General features: G+C 38.4%; 1 protein-coding gene across 4 annotated transcripts in view; it reads right to left on the bottom strand.

The window, feature by feature from the left end:
• Positions 1–19,525, bottom strand: part of AUH (AU RNA binding methylglutaconyl-CoA hydratase) — a 145,754-nt gene that overhangs the window by 122,091 nt on the left and 4,138 nt on the right. For all 4 annotated transcript variants that reach the window (XM_060200510.1, XM_016184984.2, XM_007539906.3 and 1 more), the window contains 2 exons: positions 7,784–7,851; positions 7,584–7,671 (listed from right to left, as the gene is read on the bottom strand). In XM_060200510.1, the coding sequence (XP_060056493.1) occupies positions 7,584–7,671; positions 7,784–7,851 (156 nt within the window). The remainder of the gene's footprint in view (positions 1–7,583; positions 7,672–7,783; positions 7,852–19,525) is intronic.

Here is a 19,525-nt window from a genome sequence, read left to right as displayed (position 1 = left end):
AGTTCTAAAGCTCTAATTCTGGTAAATTAATCTGGCAACCAAGTCCATCACAAAGGGCCTCTTCCTCAAATTAAGTCATTAGCACATAAATATCATTCTACTACTCAGGAAACTCCAGCATGAAGATTCCAGAAAAACAAATAAATAGATAAATAAAGGAAAAGAAAATCATTGCAAGACTTGTATAAAGAAAATATAAAGAATTCTATAATTCAGTAAAAAAAAATGTAAAAAAAGAGCTAAACAAAAAGCATTTCACAGACAGGGGAAAAAAAAAGATATACAGATGACAAAACAAAAAAAGCACCAGAAATGATGCACAACCTCATTAATCATCAGAAAAATATAAACAAAACCACAGTCATATATATAACGATTACACATACCCATTAGGAGATCTGAGTTGTTTTTGTTCTTTTTTTTTTTAACTGCCAGTAACAAATGCTGTGAAGATGTGAACCATCAGGACCTCTCCCCTCAACTGATGGGAAAATCAAATAGCACAGACACTCTAGAGAATGGTTGGCAGTTTTTGTTTGTTTGTTTTTTAATAAAAACAAAACACACTGGTATTTACCCAAGAGAATAAAAGCCTGTTCACAAAAGAAAAAAAAAATCTGTATGTAATTTCTCACAGAAACAGTATATAACTGCACCAAAGCAAAGGACTTTGGGGAAAGAAACCAAAGAAGAGTTCAAGCTGGAAGGGGGCGGGGGGCGACAGCGGTAGCGCAGCGGGCTAAGTGCATATAGTATGAAGCGCAGGCAGGGACGCAAGGACCCATGCAACCATCCCAGTTCAAGTCTCTTGCTCCCCACCTGCAGGGGCGTCACTTCACAAGCAGTGAAGCAGGTCTGCAGGTGTCTTTCTCTCCCTCTCTGTCTTCCCGTCCTCTCCATTTCTCTCTGTCCTATCCAATGGCAGCAAATAACAACAACAAAGAAAACAAGGAAATGGGAAAATGGCCTCCAGGAGCAGTGGATTCATAGATTCACCAAGCCCCAGTAATAATCCCAGAGGCAGGAAAAAAAAAGAAAGAAAGTTCGGGGGGGGGGGGGGCGGCTTTGGTGTTCTGGTGTCTGATGGCAGAAAAGTACATAAATTAGGGGTGGTAGTATTTTGCAGATACCCATCATGGGGAAATGACAAAAATGGACTTATGTATCAACAATTGTACTGTAAACCATTACCCCAAAATAAAACCATTTAAAGAACACAAGAAAAACAAAGTGAGCAAAAACAAAAAGATCATCAGCTGCTATACAAATTATGATACATCTACACAATAGACTACTTAGCATATAAAAATATCAACGATAACGTGAAAATCATACTACTACTAAAATCAAATTAGGGTGACTTCAATACATTAATCTAAGTGGAGAAACCATATGCAAACGTTATACTGAAGTTTAACTCGGCTGTTTGAAAAAGTTTTAGTAGTAAGAATTTCAATATATTCTTGATAGTGAGATTATGAAAATGTTCTTTTGGCTAAGTAACTGGATTGAATGTAAATATGTAATCCTAGTCACACACTTGTCCTTCTTCTTTTAGTGTTCAGACACTACATAACAAAGTGATCGGTGTTGTTTTCACCACACTGAAATGTAATTTTATGAGCTGTTATCAAGACAGGTCTTTTCTTTTGAAATTCCTATAATAGATTATAAACAATTCTTGGTAATTGATTCCTGTATCTAGAACTCTAAATTGAGTGTTTCACTGAATTATACTAGCATGTTCTTTTTTTTTTTTAAGTAAAGGTGGTTTTGCTTCTGCTTTTGGATTCTAGCAAATTGTGTTCTGACTAAAGTTCACTAAAATTATCTGCATGTTTCATGACTGTTATATGTATTGTTCAAGCAGATATGGGAGTCAGTTATGGATAAATAGGAGCAGTTGAGTGATGAAATGATCTGTTCAATATTGTTCCAGAATCTTAAACTCAGATACATTATACAGAGTATCTGTGGATGTAGTTGTGATGTAGTTGGAACACTTTTTTTTCCTGCCTTCCAGGAAGGGAGGGGTTTCTTAACTGTATCTGTGTAAAATTTTATGTACTTACACATAAAAATGTCACTCTGGTTATAGACAAATGAATCCTGTTACTAACACAACAATATCTATATAGAAGCAAAACCATCATAGTAACAGTCAAGGTTACAGATGTTTCCTATACATACACATATTTTCAGATACCATCCTCAATTCTAGGCAGACTGCAGCTTGGAATCCCCATTGTATGCTTTTTTTTTTTTTTTGTAGATTAAAACACCACTTTTGGATTCTCGATTTACACATATTTCGTTTGACTACTAAGAAATTATCACTTTGACGGTCAAAGCTCCTTGTAGGGTAATAGCTATTCAGATTATAGATAAGACAGACCTGAATTGTGCTGTCTCCCTTGTATATTCTAAAAAGTCTTTATTTAGCTATTTTAGCTTGTGTCTTACAGAAAGAGTATAGGGACCCACAAATCGCTATTGAGTTTGGGATTTTTTGCTTGTACATTTTTTCTTTTTTCAAATTAAAATTATTGTGGGGAGGGGGGCTGGGCAGTGGTCCACATGATTGAGGGCACATACTACCATATGCAAGCAACCATACCCCATCTGCAGGGGGGACGCATCATGAGCAGTAACGCAGCTCTGCAGGTGTCTTTCTCTCTCCCTCTCTATCTCTCCTCTCAATTTCTATCATATCAAATAAAATAGAAAGAAAAAAAGTGGGGGCAGGGGGGAGCAGCCAGGAGGGGTAGATTCATAGTCCTGGCACCAAGCCCCAGCGACAACCCACCAAGCCCAGTGGCAATAAAACATCTAAAAACTCATTATTTTATTTTATTCTGAGTATTGCATATAGACAGAGATCAAAAGGGAACATAGAAATAGAAATAGAAATAGAAATAGAAATAGAAATAGAAATAGAAATAGAAATAGAAATAGAAGGGACCAGGTGGTGGTGCACAGTGTAAAACATACACATTATAGTGCGAAAGGACCCAGATTCAAGCCCCTAGACCCCACCTGCAGGGAAAAAGCTTCACGAGTGGTGAAGCAGGGCTGCAGGTGTCTCTATGTTTCTTTCCCTCTCTATTTCCCCCTCCTCAATTTCTGGATCTATCCAATAATAAATAAATAAAGAAGCCAGGTGGTACACCTGGCTAACGAGCATTCACATTACAGTGCACAAGGACCCAGGTTCAAGCCCCTGGTCCCCACCTACAGGGAGAAAGCTTCATGAGTGATGAAGCAGGGCTGCAGTTGTCTCTCTGCCTCTTTCCCTCTCTATCTCTCCTCTATCTCCCCCTCCTCTCTCAATTTCTTTCTGTCTCTATGCAACAATAAATAAATACATGATTTAAAAAAGAGTTTAGTAAATAAATAAAAAGAAAATAAATAGAGACAGAAAGAGAAAGAAAGACACCTGCAGCACTATTTCACCTCTGGTGAAGCTTTCCCCCTGCAGGTGGGGGCCAAGGACTTGAACCAGCATCCCTTGGCACTGTGACATGTGTTCTCCACCAGGTGTGCCACAGCCCTGCCGATAAAAGGATCTTTTTCATTATGTTATGACTTACAACAAAAAGTTACAATTTTAAGCATATAATTAATTTTTTGGCTGATGTTTAACCCATGGCTGGGTTGATACAGAGCATATTCATCACTTAAAAAGCTTTTTGTGCGGCCTGGGAGACAGCGCAGTGGGTAAAGCATCGGACTCTCAAGCATGAGGTCCTGAGTTCTATCCCCGGCAGCACATGTGCATGAGTGATGTCTGGTTCTTTCTCTGTCCTCCTATCTTTCTCATTAATAAATTAAAAATCTTTAAAAGGAAAAAGCTTTTTGTTGTCCATCTGCACAGTCCTACTCAGATTCTTTAAGCTCCTGATCTGCTTGTCTTCTAAATTTTTTTTTTCTGGGAATCAAACCCAGGGCCCCCCATGTACAAAATATCCACTTTACCAGTGAACTATGTCTGTGGGCTATGATCTCTTATAAATAGAATCCTCCTCAGGCCGTTCTCCCAGACCCTGCTAGTCTGTTTGGCTTCTGACTTAGGTTTATTTTTTCGACATCTTTTTTCTGATAAGCTAGAAAAACAGCTAATCACACCTTAAAAGTGAGCCCTCATCTTATTAGAAGTTGGAATTGAGGGGTATGGAATTCTGGCTTTCCCTCTGCAGGTGGAGACTATGGGGAATTGTGCCCCTCTTATCCATTAGTCCTGTCAATCATTATTAAATAATAATAAAAAAAGGGTTGGATGAGTAATTTTTGACTTCTCATTTAAATGTTATTCTCAATTAAATGTTGAAATGGTAATCACATTAAATTTACATGTCAGACTGAATTTTAGTTTTTTAAAGTATAAAACATACAAAATACACCAAAAAATAAAGAATTTCATTATATAGATGCATAAATATATATATAAATATACAAATATACAAATGAGGGGTTGAGCACATGTTACAATGTGCAAGGACCCAGGTTAGAGCCCCCAGCCCCCACCTGAGGGGGGAAAGCTTTGCAAGTGGTGAAGCAGTGTTGCAGGTGTCTGTCTCTCTCCCTGTCACCCCTTTCTCTCTCAATTTCTGGCTGTCTATGCAATAAATAAAGATAATAAAAACTTTTTTGGGGAGTCAGGCGGTGCCACAGCGGGTTAAGCGCAGGTGGCACAGGGCGCAAGGACCGACGTAAGGATCCCGGTTCGAGCCCCTGACTCCCCACCTGCAGGAGAGTCGCTTCACAGGTGGTGAAGCAGGTCTGCAGGTGTCTGTCTTTCTTTCCCCCTCTCTGTCTTCCCCTCCTCTCTCCATTTCTCTTTGTCCTTTCCAACAACAATGACATCAGTAATAATAAATAAAACAAGAAAACAAGGGCAACAAAAGGGAATAAATTTTAAAAAAACATTTTTTAAAAAAGATCTTCGCGAACCCTTACAGAACTATTGAAAGTGACACGTTATGAAACTAGAGAAAGAGCTTGACACATCACAGAAGTCCCTGAAAAACTACCAGCTAATCACAGCATATTTTAAAGCCTGATTAATTTTAACAAATATGTTATGAAATTATGTGCTGCTTTATTAATATAAAAATGATACTCAAAAAATAATGAGAAGAAGCCATCCTCAAAAAAACTGGAAGAAGTTTCAGTGCTGTAGTGTCTTTCCCATGTTCTTTCTGTCTCTATCAGAAAAAGTCAGCCTCGAGGGGGTAAAGCCCTAACAATGACAAAACAAACATACAAACAAAGCCCAAGAAGACCATTTTCTAAGTTTTCAACTTTTAGAACCAAACAAAACACTACTGGATTACAGATATGAGAGAAACCTTTGTAGGAACAGAAAGGAAAGGGGGGGGGGGGGAACGGGGGTGGATGGGAGTGGGTGGTGAGGAAAGGGATTAAAAAGAGGAATGAAGGAATGAGTTCCAACAGGGAGGTGAGAGCTTGTTACCAGGGGTCAACATCTATCTGTAAACCATTACTTCCCCCAGTAAGATGTTCAAAAGAAGAAAAAGGAATATAATTGTTCTAGTTTGTATACAAATATTTGCAGATGTAAGAATATGCTCCTAAAATGAATGAGTAAGTAAATAGATCAATAAAAGCTTTTAGAAAGGAAAATTAGCACTGCTGAGAAGCAAAATAAATGGGCTGCAAGAGTTGACAAAACGAATTCTGCCAGTAATTACTAACAGAAAGCCAAGCTGATGATCACTGACACTTAAAATCGTATTCTGCTCTCACAGTATCATAGTCATGCCTCAAAGATTCAAATAATTGGAGACCCTAAAGCTCCCCAAGCTGCTCTGCAACTCCCCAGCAAGCGCCCCCCCCAAACACATACCAAGTGGTACTTAGATGATATTAACACAGTGACCTTATAGTCATCAGTAAGGACATTACATTAGTCACGTTTACCTAGTCCTAAAATCACAGCTGGAAGGATTCTAATTCTCTTACTGTATGCTTCTCATGATTTTTCAATTAACATATAAAACACTTATAAAAACAAATGGGAGATAACATTGATTGTCTATTGCACTGTGCATTACTCCAAAGTCAGACGACCTGACCCTAGCAGATACTGTTACTCAAGTTTGACAGAAGCCTATACACCATAACATCATGACCCAAACAGCTGAGGATAATAATCCTATATACTGAATACCAAATTGGAATTAAAACTAATCTCCACAGTTACTCACTACTATGCCAAATGCCAACACACAAAGGATGCACACTAAATGTTCCTAAATACCATAAAATTCTATAATGTTTACAGTGAAAGACACAGTAATCAGAAGCTAGAAAACTGAAGGTCTTTAAGAGTGAAACTGAAGAAATAACCACAATTAAGACATCTCAAAAATCAGTCTGCTTAGACATAACTCTCCAGATAAGTTCACAGCATCATTCTGGCTATAATTGTAGTGCTCAGTCACTAAGTTTAGCAACTAAAATATGGGAGGCAGATGCCTCAAATGTTTGCAAAATTCAAAAGGATAAACTTATTTATACTTTTGCTGCGGAAAAAAAAAGTAATTTACACTTCTTTCAATTCCTACCTTCATTTGCATAACAGAAAATTACTAATGATACTGCATGGTATTAGCATTGTCTATACAAGATGAAGAATTCAATTTCATGGTTTAGAAATACAGATGGGAGTCGGGCAGTAGCACAGCAGGTTAAGCACATGTGGCGCCAAGCCCAGGGACTGGAATAAGGGTCCTGGTTCGAGTCCCCGGCTCCCCACCTGCAGGGGAGTCGTTTCACAGGCAGTGAAGCAGGTCTGCAGGTGTCTGTCTATCTTTCTCTCCCCCTCTCTGTCTTCCCCTCCTCTCTCCATTTCTCTCTGTTCTATCCAACAACGACAACAATAATAATAACTACAACAATAAAACAACAAGGGAAACAAAAGGGAATAAATAAATAAATAATGTCTTTTAAAAAAAAGAAATACAAATGTGGGAAACACAAAATAATCTAGCTTCTAATAATACAGTAAAAACAAGGGGGAAAAAGACATGTCTTGTTTTTTTGATGTCAATATCAACTTAAAAATGGAATCAGTGTACATATATGGAACTGGATCCTATATTAAATACCAATCCTTAATGCTACCTTTCATAAATACTATTCACATTAGACAAACATTTTAATGTCCCAAATTGTTTTTTCAATGTCCAAAACAATCTACATGTTGTGCAAGTTTTTTACAAATAACACTGACAAGGTTGGAAAACAAAAAGAAAGAAAGAAAGAAAGAAAGAAAGAAAGAAAGAAAGAAAGAAAGAAAGAAAGAGGGAGGGAGGGAGGGAGGGAGGGAGGGAGGAAGGAAGGAAGGAAGGGAGGAAGGAATGGAAGAGAGAAAAAAGAAAAATAGAAAGACAGAAAAAGAGAGAGAGAGAGAAAGGAAGGAAGGAAGAAGGGAGGGAAAACAAAAATTGTTGGTGATGAATTCAAAACCACAAAGACATTTAAATGAAAAATGAATTAATTGGTACTGAGAAAAAAAATTAGACTCCAGTTTTCTTTCATAATAAAATGAATTTACATACCAGCACAGAAAATCCCTGGGACTTCACTTCTGACTATTATGGTCCGAACTTTCTTATCAGATTTTAAACCATCCACAGTTTTTGATAGCTAAACAGAAAATAGAAGGGTAAAATGGAAAAAGAGAAAAGAAATCAGTTTCAAGTTGATGTCAATATTGTATCTTAATGTTAGAAGCAAACAGTTCAGTCTTTACACTCACCATTTTTATAAGATTTTTACTGATAGAATTTTTTGCATGAGCTCTGTTTATTCCAAGCACCACAATACCTAGATTAAAAAGAAGAAAGAAAGAGAAAGAGAGAGAGAAAAGAAAGCACTTGCATTAGTTGAGTTTATCAGGCCATAAGCCCTCACAATCACAGCTGATTAACTGGGGGGAGGCAATATCTAAGCATCTTTGACAGTCACAAAAACACCTCTTATCCTTATTTGTGTGTTTATTATCATTTTCACGATGAGCTTTTTAAAAAAGCGATGGTGTTTGTAACATATTTGTTCAATCCATCCAGTATCTTTTAACTTTAAAAACATTTTTATCGATTAAACATTAGTTTACACATACAAAATTTTAAGTCTATACTCTCACACCAATAAGTACAACTGTGTATACAACTCACTGTACGCACCAGCTAAGTTCCTGTACCATCATACCAACTGGAAGTGGAACTTCCCACCTGTCCCTCCCTCTCCACCCCCTTCCCTCTTCCACCTGGTATTTTATATTCACTATTTTGCCTTTTAGAGAAGAATTTGATGGCATAGTGTCACTCTCAATTGATCTCTTCTGAAGCACCAAGGTAATCTGTCACACTAAATTTTATATCACCAAGCAATACGAGTGGAAAGGCCACCCTTATTTGTGGGGTGGGGAAAAAAGTCAGTTTTAGAATATTACTTAAAATGTGGTTTTATCACCTTCAAGTACATACAGGATAACTAGCAAGGCTTTTCTGTAGGCTCCTATCAGTTATTTCTCTAGCATACCTGGTGTTAAAAGTCACATTCTCTCTCTCTCTCTCTCTCTCTCTCTCTCTCATACCTGGTGTTAAAGCTCACATTCTTTCCCTCTCTCTCTCTCTCTCACCTGGTGTTAAAACTCTCTCTCGCACACGCACACGCACACACTTTTTAATATTAGCATCCCAAATTTCTCTCCTGAGTTCTGTCCACACATTTCACCTAGAGAACCTCTTCTTCAGTTAACAAGAATTCAAACTCAGTCTACAGAAATCAAGTTAGTTCTCTCTCCCACAAAGTCCATAAGCCAATCCTACCATTTCTAATGTTATAATAAACAGTCACACAAAGTTCCCTAACACAACTGCTGCAAAAGTTCAATTTTTAAAAAGCAACTCTGGGGGTCGGGCTGTAGCACAACAGGTTAAGCGCACATGGCACGAAACTCGAGGACAGGCTTAAGTTCTAGCCCCGGCCCCCCACCCCACTTGCAGGGTGGTTGCTTCACAAGCAGTGAAGCAGGTCTGCAGGTGTCTATCTTCTCTCCCCCTCTCTGTCTTCCCCTCCTCTCTCCATTTCTCTCTGTTCTGTCCAGCAACAATAATAATAATCACAACAATGATAAAAACAACAAGGGCAACAAGAAAGGAAAATAAATAAATATTTTTAAAAGCAACCCCATGCATAAAATTCTACCCCTCCTAAAAAAAAAATCCTTAAATTATTGATCTCTAAAATATCTCATTTTAAAGATGTTAACTTAATATGAAAGTGCTATTCAACCTGCCATAGATTTGAGGACAATAGATCTCCCAAGTAGGCACATACCAGAAATACCTTCCACCCGGCTGGAGTTGGGGCTGGTGGGTCTGAATCTATTAACATTATTAGATTAAAACGAAGGTGAGATGTATACGTGCCTTCCTAGGTGAAAAAAAACATGTGCAAACCCATTTTTCAAAGATAGACTTCAGTTTAAAACAGAATAAACTGGGACAGGGCAGTGGCACACCCAATAGAGTTCAAGGGCCTGGTTCCAAATGTTTCACAAGCAGTGAAGCCATGTCTCTCTTTCTCTCTCCCTCTCTAGCTCCCCCTTCCTTTTCAATTTATGTCTCTAACCAAATAATAATAATAACAGTAAAAATAATACGAATCTACGAGGAGTAATCGATTCATAATGTAGGCACCAAGCCCCTGCAATAACCCTGATGGTAATTAAAAAGAAAAAAAAAAAAAAAGTAGAGTAAGTTTACCACAATTCTAAGTGATTTCACTATGTAGAAAATTGTAAAGAGCTCTGGTATCTAAAACAGATTCTACATTAAAGAGCTGAAGGACTTTTTGTGGTTTCCAATATTAATGGTAACACACTTAACTCCCAGAAACTCCCTAGCACTTTATTAACTCACAGAAGCCCCACAGATACCCAAAGCATTGGTAATATCATTATACTTATCAAATAATGACATGAACTTGAAACAGGGAAGATCTATACTAAATTGCTCAAGCTTGTTTCCTCATGAAAACAAATCAAGTGGCTAAGAGTAGAGGTGTTCAGTCATTCAAATGTACTGAAAACACATGAGGGTACTCAAGTACAGAAGAGCTAGAGTCACAGAAAAGTAAATAAAATAAGCACAGAAATGGACAAGTCAAAAATGTCTCACATGATATTAACGGCGCTACACTAATTTGACAACATAGTGATTATGTAAAAGACATTCCTGCCTGAGGCTCCTAAGGTCCCAGATTCAATCCTTGGCAACACCATAAGACAGAGATAAAGTCTCTCCTTCACTTTTTCTGTGTCTCTCATAAAATAAACCAATAAATGTTTTTGGTTTTGTTTTTGTTTTTAAGATTAAGTTTTACCTCTCTAGAAAACAGCACAATATTCCACATGGGTTTTCTTACACATGTCTTAGAATACCATATATTACTCTTTGCACTCTTTTATCTCTGCATCAACTATATTTTCTAATCACATTTCAGAGCATGTGGAGAGTTTGGTGATAGTTTATATAATCTTTTCTTGACAAATTTCTAAAATGTTAATAACATGTGGTAAGTGGTTATCACCAACATTTTAAGATGATGAGTTGTTAAGCAGAAATATTGACAGCTGCATTTGTCTGCTCTAGTGTTAAATGTTACATTTCTTTCTCTTGCCGTTTTACTTGATTAGGACTTCAAGTCTAAGACAGACTATCAACAAGGCTCACAAGTTTCCTAGTAACTCACTGCCTTCAATAAAAATTACTTTAACATTTTACCATCTAGTGCAATGTTATAGGTTTTTATGAGAAGAAATAGCTGTGAAAATTTATTTCTATATTCAAACGTTCATTTTAACATTATTCAGGCCACAATGTAGAAACTACATTAGAATAAACAAGATTACACTAAGAAACTACAGACCAATATCCCTTACAGACGACAGCTGCAAAAATCCTCAACAAAATACTAGCAAATCAAACCTAGCAACATAGTAACAGGATTGTATATCATAATCAAAGGGATTTATCCCAGAAATGAAAGGAATTGTCCAACATATAAAAAATCAATCATAGTAATATCCTAAATCTACAAAAGAAAAGGGAAAAAATCCAACACAACTGAATTGAAAAAAAAAAAAAAAAAAACCTCAACAAAACTAATAATGGAAGGGAACTTCCTCAATCTGGTAATGGGCATTTAGAAAAAGCCCAAAACTAATCACATACACAGTGGTGAAACACTGAAAATATCCCCCTAAAATAGGAAATAAGATAAGATATGTACTTTCACCAATGTATTAGAAATTCTAGTTTAGAGGATTAGGCAAGAAAAAGAAATAAAGGCATAGAGATGGGAGGAGGAGTAAAACTAGATTCTATATAAGGAAAATCCTAGTCATCATCATCAAGAGTTAATAAACGAATTCAGAAATACAGCACCAAATAAGCAATAAAAAAAAAAAAATGTAGGAGGGGAAGGTGGCTCAGTAGGCAGAGCAAATGCCTTCCAAGCATGAAGTCCTCTGTCCAGTCCCTGACACCATATAAGAGCAGCAAAGACAAGGACAAATTGAATTTCATGGGTGGTACAGCAGTGCTTTTGGTGTTTCTTCTTTGGGCCAGGTTGGCATGTGCACAACCCAGGATCAAGTGAACAACTCGGGATAAACTGAATCTTCAGTGTTGTGGTTTCTTCTATACATGCCTACACACACACACACACATACACACACACACACACACACACATATGAGAGAGAGATAAATTCTAGATATAGAGAGAGAGTTCTCACCAGGGAGGTGATTCAGCAGCAGAGCACATATGAAGTCGTGGGTATGATCCCAATACTGCTTTATTATGCAAAAAAGTCAGTTATTTCTATACATTATCAATGGAAGTCCAAAATGAAATTATGAAAATAGTTCAGTTGGCAATATCAAAGAGTAGAATATTTGGGATTGAATTTAATCAAGAAAGTTCAAAAAACAATGCACAAGGGGCCGGGTAGTGGCGCAACTGGTTGTGCGCACGTATTACAATGCACAAGGACGTGGGTTCGAGCCCCCGGTCCCCATCTGCAGGGGGAAAGCTTTGTGAATGGTGAAGAAGTACTGCAGGTGTCTCTCTTTTTCTCTCCCTTTCTATCATCCCTTTCCCTCTTGATTTCTGATTGTCCTGATCCAATAAATAAAAATTTAAAAAATTAAAAAATTGGTGGTCTGGGAGGTGGCGCAGTGGATAAAGCATTGGACTCTTAAGCGTGAGATCCTGAGTTCAATCCCTGGCAACACATGTGCCAGAGTGATGGCTGGTTCTTTCTTTCTCCTCCTATCTTTCTCATTAAAAAATAAATAAAATCTTTTATAAAAAATTAAAAATTTTAAAAAATGTACAAAAATTACAAAACATAATTGAAAGAAATCAAGGCAGATCTAAATAGGTGACAGTACTTCCCAAGTTGCTCTAGGTGATTAAATTTCTAACTACCTTTATTGCAGAAAGTATGATAATGAATCTTACTGCTAAAAACAACACTGCAAAAGAATTCAGCTGGTAGCACAGCTATATGGGTACTGTACAGCAAACCCTAACAAAAGGACTTTTCAAAGTTAACCCAATTACCAAATAATGTGATGATAACATTAACTATCGATTGTCTTTTTGAACCCTAAGACAGAAGGAACCTCACATCTCCACTATAGAGCCTCTACTTCCCCCAGTCCTTGAACCCTTGGATAGGGCCCACTCCCAATCCATATCAAATAATATTGCATCTACTGATCACAACCTAATCAACGCAACGATTGCCACCTCAACATGCTTCACTTCAGACTGTGTCCAGAGACTTCACATGTGGAATGACAACCCTTCAGCTTCATTACTCGGGTGAGACCTTTCCTTTCATAGTATACTCTAATTCCATCTCAGGTGGTTCACTTTTTTTTTTTAATTTAAGAAAGTATTAATTAACAAAACCATAGGGTAGGAGGGATACAATTCCACACAATTCCCACCACCCATTCTCCATATCCCACCCCCTCCCCTGATAGTTTTCCCATTCTCTATCCCTCTGGGAGCATGGACCCAGGGTCATTGTGGGTTGCAGAAGGTAGAAGGTCTGGCTTCTGTAATTCTAACAAAGTCCCAAAACCTAGATATACACCAGTTTCTGTGAGAGAGAGCATATGTTCAAACATATCCATAAACTACTGCAAAATATATACCTGAAAGCAGAAGTACACTAGAGTTTACAGTGAGTATCCCCCTAACACTTCCTCTCCACTATTCCAAGCTTTGGGTCCATGATTCCTCAACAATTTGTTTGGCTTTGTATGTTAACTCTCTTTTCAGCCACCAGATTCCAGATGCCATCAGGATGCCGGCCAGGCTTCCCTGGACTGAAGACCCCACCAATGTGTCCTGGAGCTCCACTTCCCCAGAGACCCACCCTACTAGGGAAAGAGAGAGGCAGACTGGGAGTATGGACCGACCAGTCAACACCCATGTTTAGCGGGGAATCAATTACAGAAGCCAGACCTTCCACCTTCTACAACCCACAACGACCCTGGGTCCATGCTCCCATAGGGCTAGAGAGTGGGGAAGCTATCAGGAGAGGGGGTGGGATATGGAGATTGGGTGGTGGGAATTGTGTGGAGTTGTACCCCTCCTACCCTATGGTTTTATTAATTTATCCTTTCTTAAATAAATAAAAAGAAATCAGCTGGAAGATTTAGTTGGAGGATAGTCGGAATATTTCATGAGACCAAAAATTATTACAATGCTATAGTAACCAAACTGTGTGGTACTGGTGTGCAGACAGACATACAAATTAGCAGAATTGAACCAAGAGTCCAGAAATAATACGGAGGGGACAAGAAAGAGTACCATGAAAGCTTGGTTGATAACAGTACACAATTTACAGTATGTGAGGCTCTAGGTTCAATCTCTAGCACCAAGAACAGTAACAACAGAACTTCATGGATGGTGTAGTAGTGTTAGTATCTCTCCCTCTCCCTCTTTTCTCTGTCACTTTCTCTTCTTCCCCAATATCTCCCATTATATAGAGTAATAGCACTGAGGCAGGGCTCAGTGGTCCACCCATCGGTATCATGTGTACATGCAAAGGCCTTCAATTCATTCCCCAACATGACTTTAAAAGAGAAGGGGGAGGGGAAGGAGAAAGGAAGGGGGAGGGGAGGACGCAGCAGAGTAGCCTGGGAGATGGTACAATGGGTAAAGAGTTGAACTGGGCAGACATGGAAGTTCTGAACTCAATCCCTGAATTCATGCGCCAGATTCGTGAAACTCTGATTCATGCTCTCTGTCTCTTTTTCTCTCATGCTCATTAATAAAATGAAAAATAGAAGAAGAAGAAATTAAACTTGGATTTATTAACAATACGGTCTCAACAAAGATGTCAAGATTTGTGAAGGAGCAGCCCTTTCAGCTACAGTGTTGGCACAACTGCATATTCATCCCCAAAGAATGGAAACAGATCCTTTAGTCACACAGGATATTAAAATGATCTCAAAATGAATCAAAGACCAAATGGTTAAACCTAAAACTGTAACACTCCTAGAATGAAAGATTTTATGACCTTGGATTAGACAGTGGTGTTTTAAATGTGACAACTAAAGCAAAACAAGTAAGACTGCAACGAAATTGAAAAATAATCCACAGAATAGAAAAAAAAATTGCAAGTCATATGTTGGTTTGTCAGAAAATTCATGACGTGTTTTTCTATGCAAACAGTCTGAAGTGAAGCATGCTGAGGTGGTACTCGTTGCATTGATTAGGTTGGGGTCGGCAGATGCAATATCATTTGGTATGACTTGAGAGAAGCATGCAGGAATGTGAGCCCCACCCCAGAGGTTCTAGGACTAGGGGAAATATAGACTCTATAGTGGAAGCGGGAGGTTCCTACTGTCTTAGGTCCTGGAGCTCCACTTCCCCAGAGCCCTTCCCCACTAGAAAAAGAGACAGTCAGGCTGAGAGTATGGATCGACCTGTCAACACCCATGTTCAGCAGGGAAGCAATTACAGAAGCCAGACCTTCCACCTTCTGCATCCCACAATGACCTTAGGTCCATACTCCCAGAGGGATAAAGAACAGGAAAGCTATCAGGGGAGGGGATGAGATACGGAGTTCTGGTGGTGGGAATTGTGTGAAGCTGTACCCCTCTTATCCTATGGTTTAGTCAATGTTTCCTTTTTATAAATAAAACTTTTTTAAAAAAATGGGTCAAATTGCAAGGAAAATTAGACTAAGGAAAATAAGACTAGAAAATGTGCTATCACAGGGGCCTAGTGGTGGCGCACCTGGTTGAGCACACATATTACAATGCACAAGGATGGAGGTTTGAGCCCCATGAAGCAGTGTTGCAGGTGTCTGTCTGTCTCTCTCCCTCTCTTATCACCCCCTTCCCTCTTGATTTCTGGCTGTCTCTAACCTATAAGGAAAAAGAAAAAGAGAAGAAGAAATGTGCTCTGACAATGCCAGCTCCAAAACTTCTACCAGCACTTTTCAGATCCAGCAGGGAGAAAATCAGTCAAGAGAAAAGTTGAACTGAGCACCACCATCAATAAACTAGACAAAACTGAATACTGACTACTTGATCCAATAAGTAACAAAATTAACATTCTTTTTTAATTGACATGACAGCGTCACCAAGAAAGGTCATACTCTTGGGAGTCGGGCCGTAGGGCAGCGGGTTAAGTGCACTTGGCACAAAGTGCAAGGATCAGCCTAAGGATCCCGGTTTGCCCGGCTCCGTCACAGGCGGTGAAGCAGGTCTGCAGGTGTCTGTCTTTCTCTCCCCCTCTGTCTTCCCCTCCTCTCTCCATTTCTCTCTGTCCTATCCAACAATGACGACATCAATAACAACAACAGTAACTACAACAACAATAAAAAAAAAACAAGGGCAACAAAAGGGAAAGTTAAAAAAATTTTTTTAATCTTCAAAAAAAAAAAAGATCATATTCTGAGTGCATAACACCTCAGCAAATTTTAAAGGGCAGAAATCAGACTGAAGAACGTTCTGACACCTTCGTGGAAATAAGCTAGAAATCAGAGGAAGACAGCTGGAAAATCCCAAAATACTTACACAGTAAATAAGATACTTCTAAATAACACAAAGGTCAAAGAAGACTCAAGAGAAACTTTAAATATTTCTAACTAACTGAAAAATGAAAATACAACTCTTCAAAATTTGTGGAGTATAGAAAAAGCAGTGCTTAGAGGAAAATTTGCAGCAGTAGGAAAAAAATGTGATAACCTAAGTTCCCACCTTAAAAGACTAGTAAAAGAGTAGGAGTTTAATAGAGGAGGAAACACAATAAAGATTAAAGGCGATCAAGGAAATTGAATACAAGGAATTGATACAGAAAAATAAGCCAAATGGAAGCTGATTCATCAAAAAGATCAGGAACCAATAAGTCTTAACCAGTTTAATCATGAAAAAAAGAGAATGAAAACAGAGAAAAGAGATGAAACTCATATCACTAATACAAAAACTTTTTTAAAAAGGGGTGGATGAGAAAAGAATCAACCAAGTTGAAAGTTTATTCTTTGAAAAGAAAACTGGTATGTCTAACCAGGCTAACTATGAAAAAAAAAAAAGAAAACAGAGAAGAAATAGAACACAAATTGCTATTAATAAGGGGCCAGGCGATAACGCACATGGTGCAAAGCACAAGGACCAGCCGAAGGATCCCGGTTCAAGCACCCAGCCCCCCACCTGCAGGGGAGTCACTTCACAGGCGGTGAAGCAGGTCTGCAGGTGTCTGTCTCTCCCTCTTTCTGTCTTCCCCTCCTCTCTCCATTTTTCTCTGTCCTATCCAACAACAATATCAGTAACAACAACAATAATAACTACAACAATAAAAACAAGGGCAACAAAAGGAATATTTTTAAAAAGAGAAAATTATTATTATTCATATTATTAAAGAAGTCTTTGTTCACAAATTTGATAACTTGGATAAAATGCATTAGTTCCTGGAAAGACATAATATACTTAGAAAGACAATATATTCCCCTCCTCTCTCAGTTTCTCTCTGTCCTATCCTATCCAACAGCAACAACAACAATAATTCACAAAAACTAACAATGGTAACTCACAAAAACTAACCTGTGCCATGGTCTGGGAGGTGGTGCAGTGGATAAAGCACTGGACTCTCAAGCATGAGGTTCTGAGTTCAATCTCTGGCAGCACATGTACCAGAGTGATATCTAGTTCGTTTTTTCTTCCTCTTTCTTTCCTACTATCTTCATGAACAAATAAATAAAATCTTTTTAAAAATTAACCTGTGGGGGGCTGGGCGGTATCGCAGTGGGTTAAGCACACGTGGCACAAAGCACAAGGACCAGCATAAGGATCTGGGTTCGAGCCCCTGGCTCCCCACCTACAGGGGGGTCGCTTCACAGGCGGTGACTAGCAGGTCTGCAGATGTCTATCTTTCTCTCCCCCTCTGTCTTCCCCTCCCCTCTCGATTTCCCTCTGTCCTGTCCAACAACAACGACAACAATAATAGTAACACCACCACCAATAAACAAGGGTAACAAAACGGGGGGGGGGGGAATGGCCTCCAGGAGTGGTGGATTCGTGGTGCAGGTACCGAGCCCCAGCGATAACCCTGGAGGCAAAAAAATAAAAATAATAAAAATAAAAACTAACCTGTACCTATAGCTCATAAAATGAATGAGTTTTCAAAACAAAACGCTGGCCTCACAGATTAACTCTACAAAACTGTAGCATAACTTCTGATAATTTTCTTTTTTTTTTTTTGTAATGCCTGGCTTTATCTTTTACTGAATGGTATCCACTCAGTAAAGACACTGCTAAGCACCTAACGTTATAATAAATGCACCGATGCTCCTTTGTTTGAGATTTCTCGGCTGATTTCAAGAACAAACCACTTGCTTTCTCTCTTCCCTTCCTTTAAATTCCCATGCTAATATTTTAAATTCCACCTCTTTATTTTCAGTTCACCAATAAAGAGGAGACGGGGAGATGGGGGGAGCGCACTGGGTTGAGCGCACAGAGTGTGAAGAGCAAGGATCCTGGTTTGAGCCCCCAGCTCCCCACCTGCAGGGGGAGGGTGAAGCACGTCTGCAGGTGTCTATCTTTCTCTCCCCCTTTCTGTCTTCTCCTCCTCTCTCAATTTCTCTCTGTCCTATCCAACAGCAACAACAATAATAGCGACGACAACATCGGAAAAGATAGCCTCCAGGAACAGTGGATTTGTAGTGCAGGCATGGAGCCCCAGCAATAACCCTGGAGACAAAAAAAAAAGAAAACCACCCTCTGCCTCCACATCAATTCCAATAAAAGCATAACCTCAGTCAGCTACCCCAAACTTGCTACGTGGTCTCAGATGTGTTGTGCAGTTTTTAAATCTTATTAGTAACAAATCTTTGCTTGTTTTTTTTCAAGTTTCCTTGTAGTGATTGCTATATGGCATCTCACAACTATAATATCCACAAGTCAGTACAACCAAAACAGCAGTTGTTGGTAAGATAAAACTGACACAAAGAAAAAAAAAATCTAATTTCTCTACACTCTTCTCCAGGAAAACAGAAGCACTCTACTCTGAGGTCAGCATTGCCCTCTTACCCAAGGTCAGAGGCATAGAAAACTAAAGACCCCTATCCATCACTTACCACAGTAAATCCCACAATTCATAAACAGAATTTATAAAAAATAAATTGGATTTATTATCCATATATGCAAGGCTAGTTTAATACTTAAAAATCAATGAATCCATGACACTATAGTGAAATAATCAAAACTTTGTGCAACCCTGCTCCCTGTCCTTCCAGTCCAAATTTAACCAGACTCTCTAGACTTAAAAAGGGAAAAAGAGAAGAACAAGAAGAAGAATGAGAGGGGGAGGGGAAGAGGAAGAAGAAGAGGAGTAAAAGGAAAGGGGAGGAGGAGGAGCAAGGGGAAATAAAGAGAGGAGAGAAAGGGGAGAGAGGGGTGTTGTTTTCAAGTCAGTAAATCTTTTCTATTCAGCTGTTCCTGTAACTTTTGACATATATATATATGTCAATATATATAGTCATATATATATATCCCAATATATATGCATACATATGTATATATATGCATATATATATGCATTTATTGGGATATATATATATATCCCAATAAATGCAGAAAAAGTATTTGGCAAAATTCACATGATTAAAAACACTTATAAGCAGATGGAAGTTTCAACGAATAAAGGAAAATCCAATAATGCTATCTTCTCAAAAGTAGAGCAAGGAAGTCTATCTCTTTCTGATATCTTTAACACTGTACTGTAAGGCACAATCTGGGAGAATAAATGAAAGAATGAAATAAAAGCTATCCAGATTGGAAAAGAAAAAGCAAAAATTACTTCTACTTGCTGATAACATCTTGTATTTAGAAAATATCAAAAAAAAAAGTGACTCAAAAAAGAAAAAACAACTATGAGAACAAATAATTAAGTTAAGGGCCGTT

This window comes from Erinaceus europaeus, chromosome 10, assembly GCF_950295315.1.
Source record: "Erinaceus europaeus chromosome 10, mEriEur2.1, whole genome shotgun sequence".
Lineage (NCBI taxonomy): Eukaryota > Metazoa > Chordata > Mammalia > Eulipotyphla > Erinaceidae > Erinaceus > Erinaceus europaeus.
Note: the sequence above shows the minus strand (reverse complement) of the source record. Positions and strands in the feature narration are given on the sequence as shown.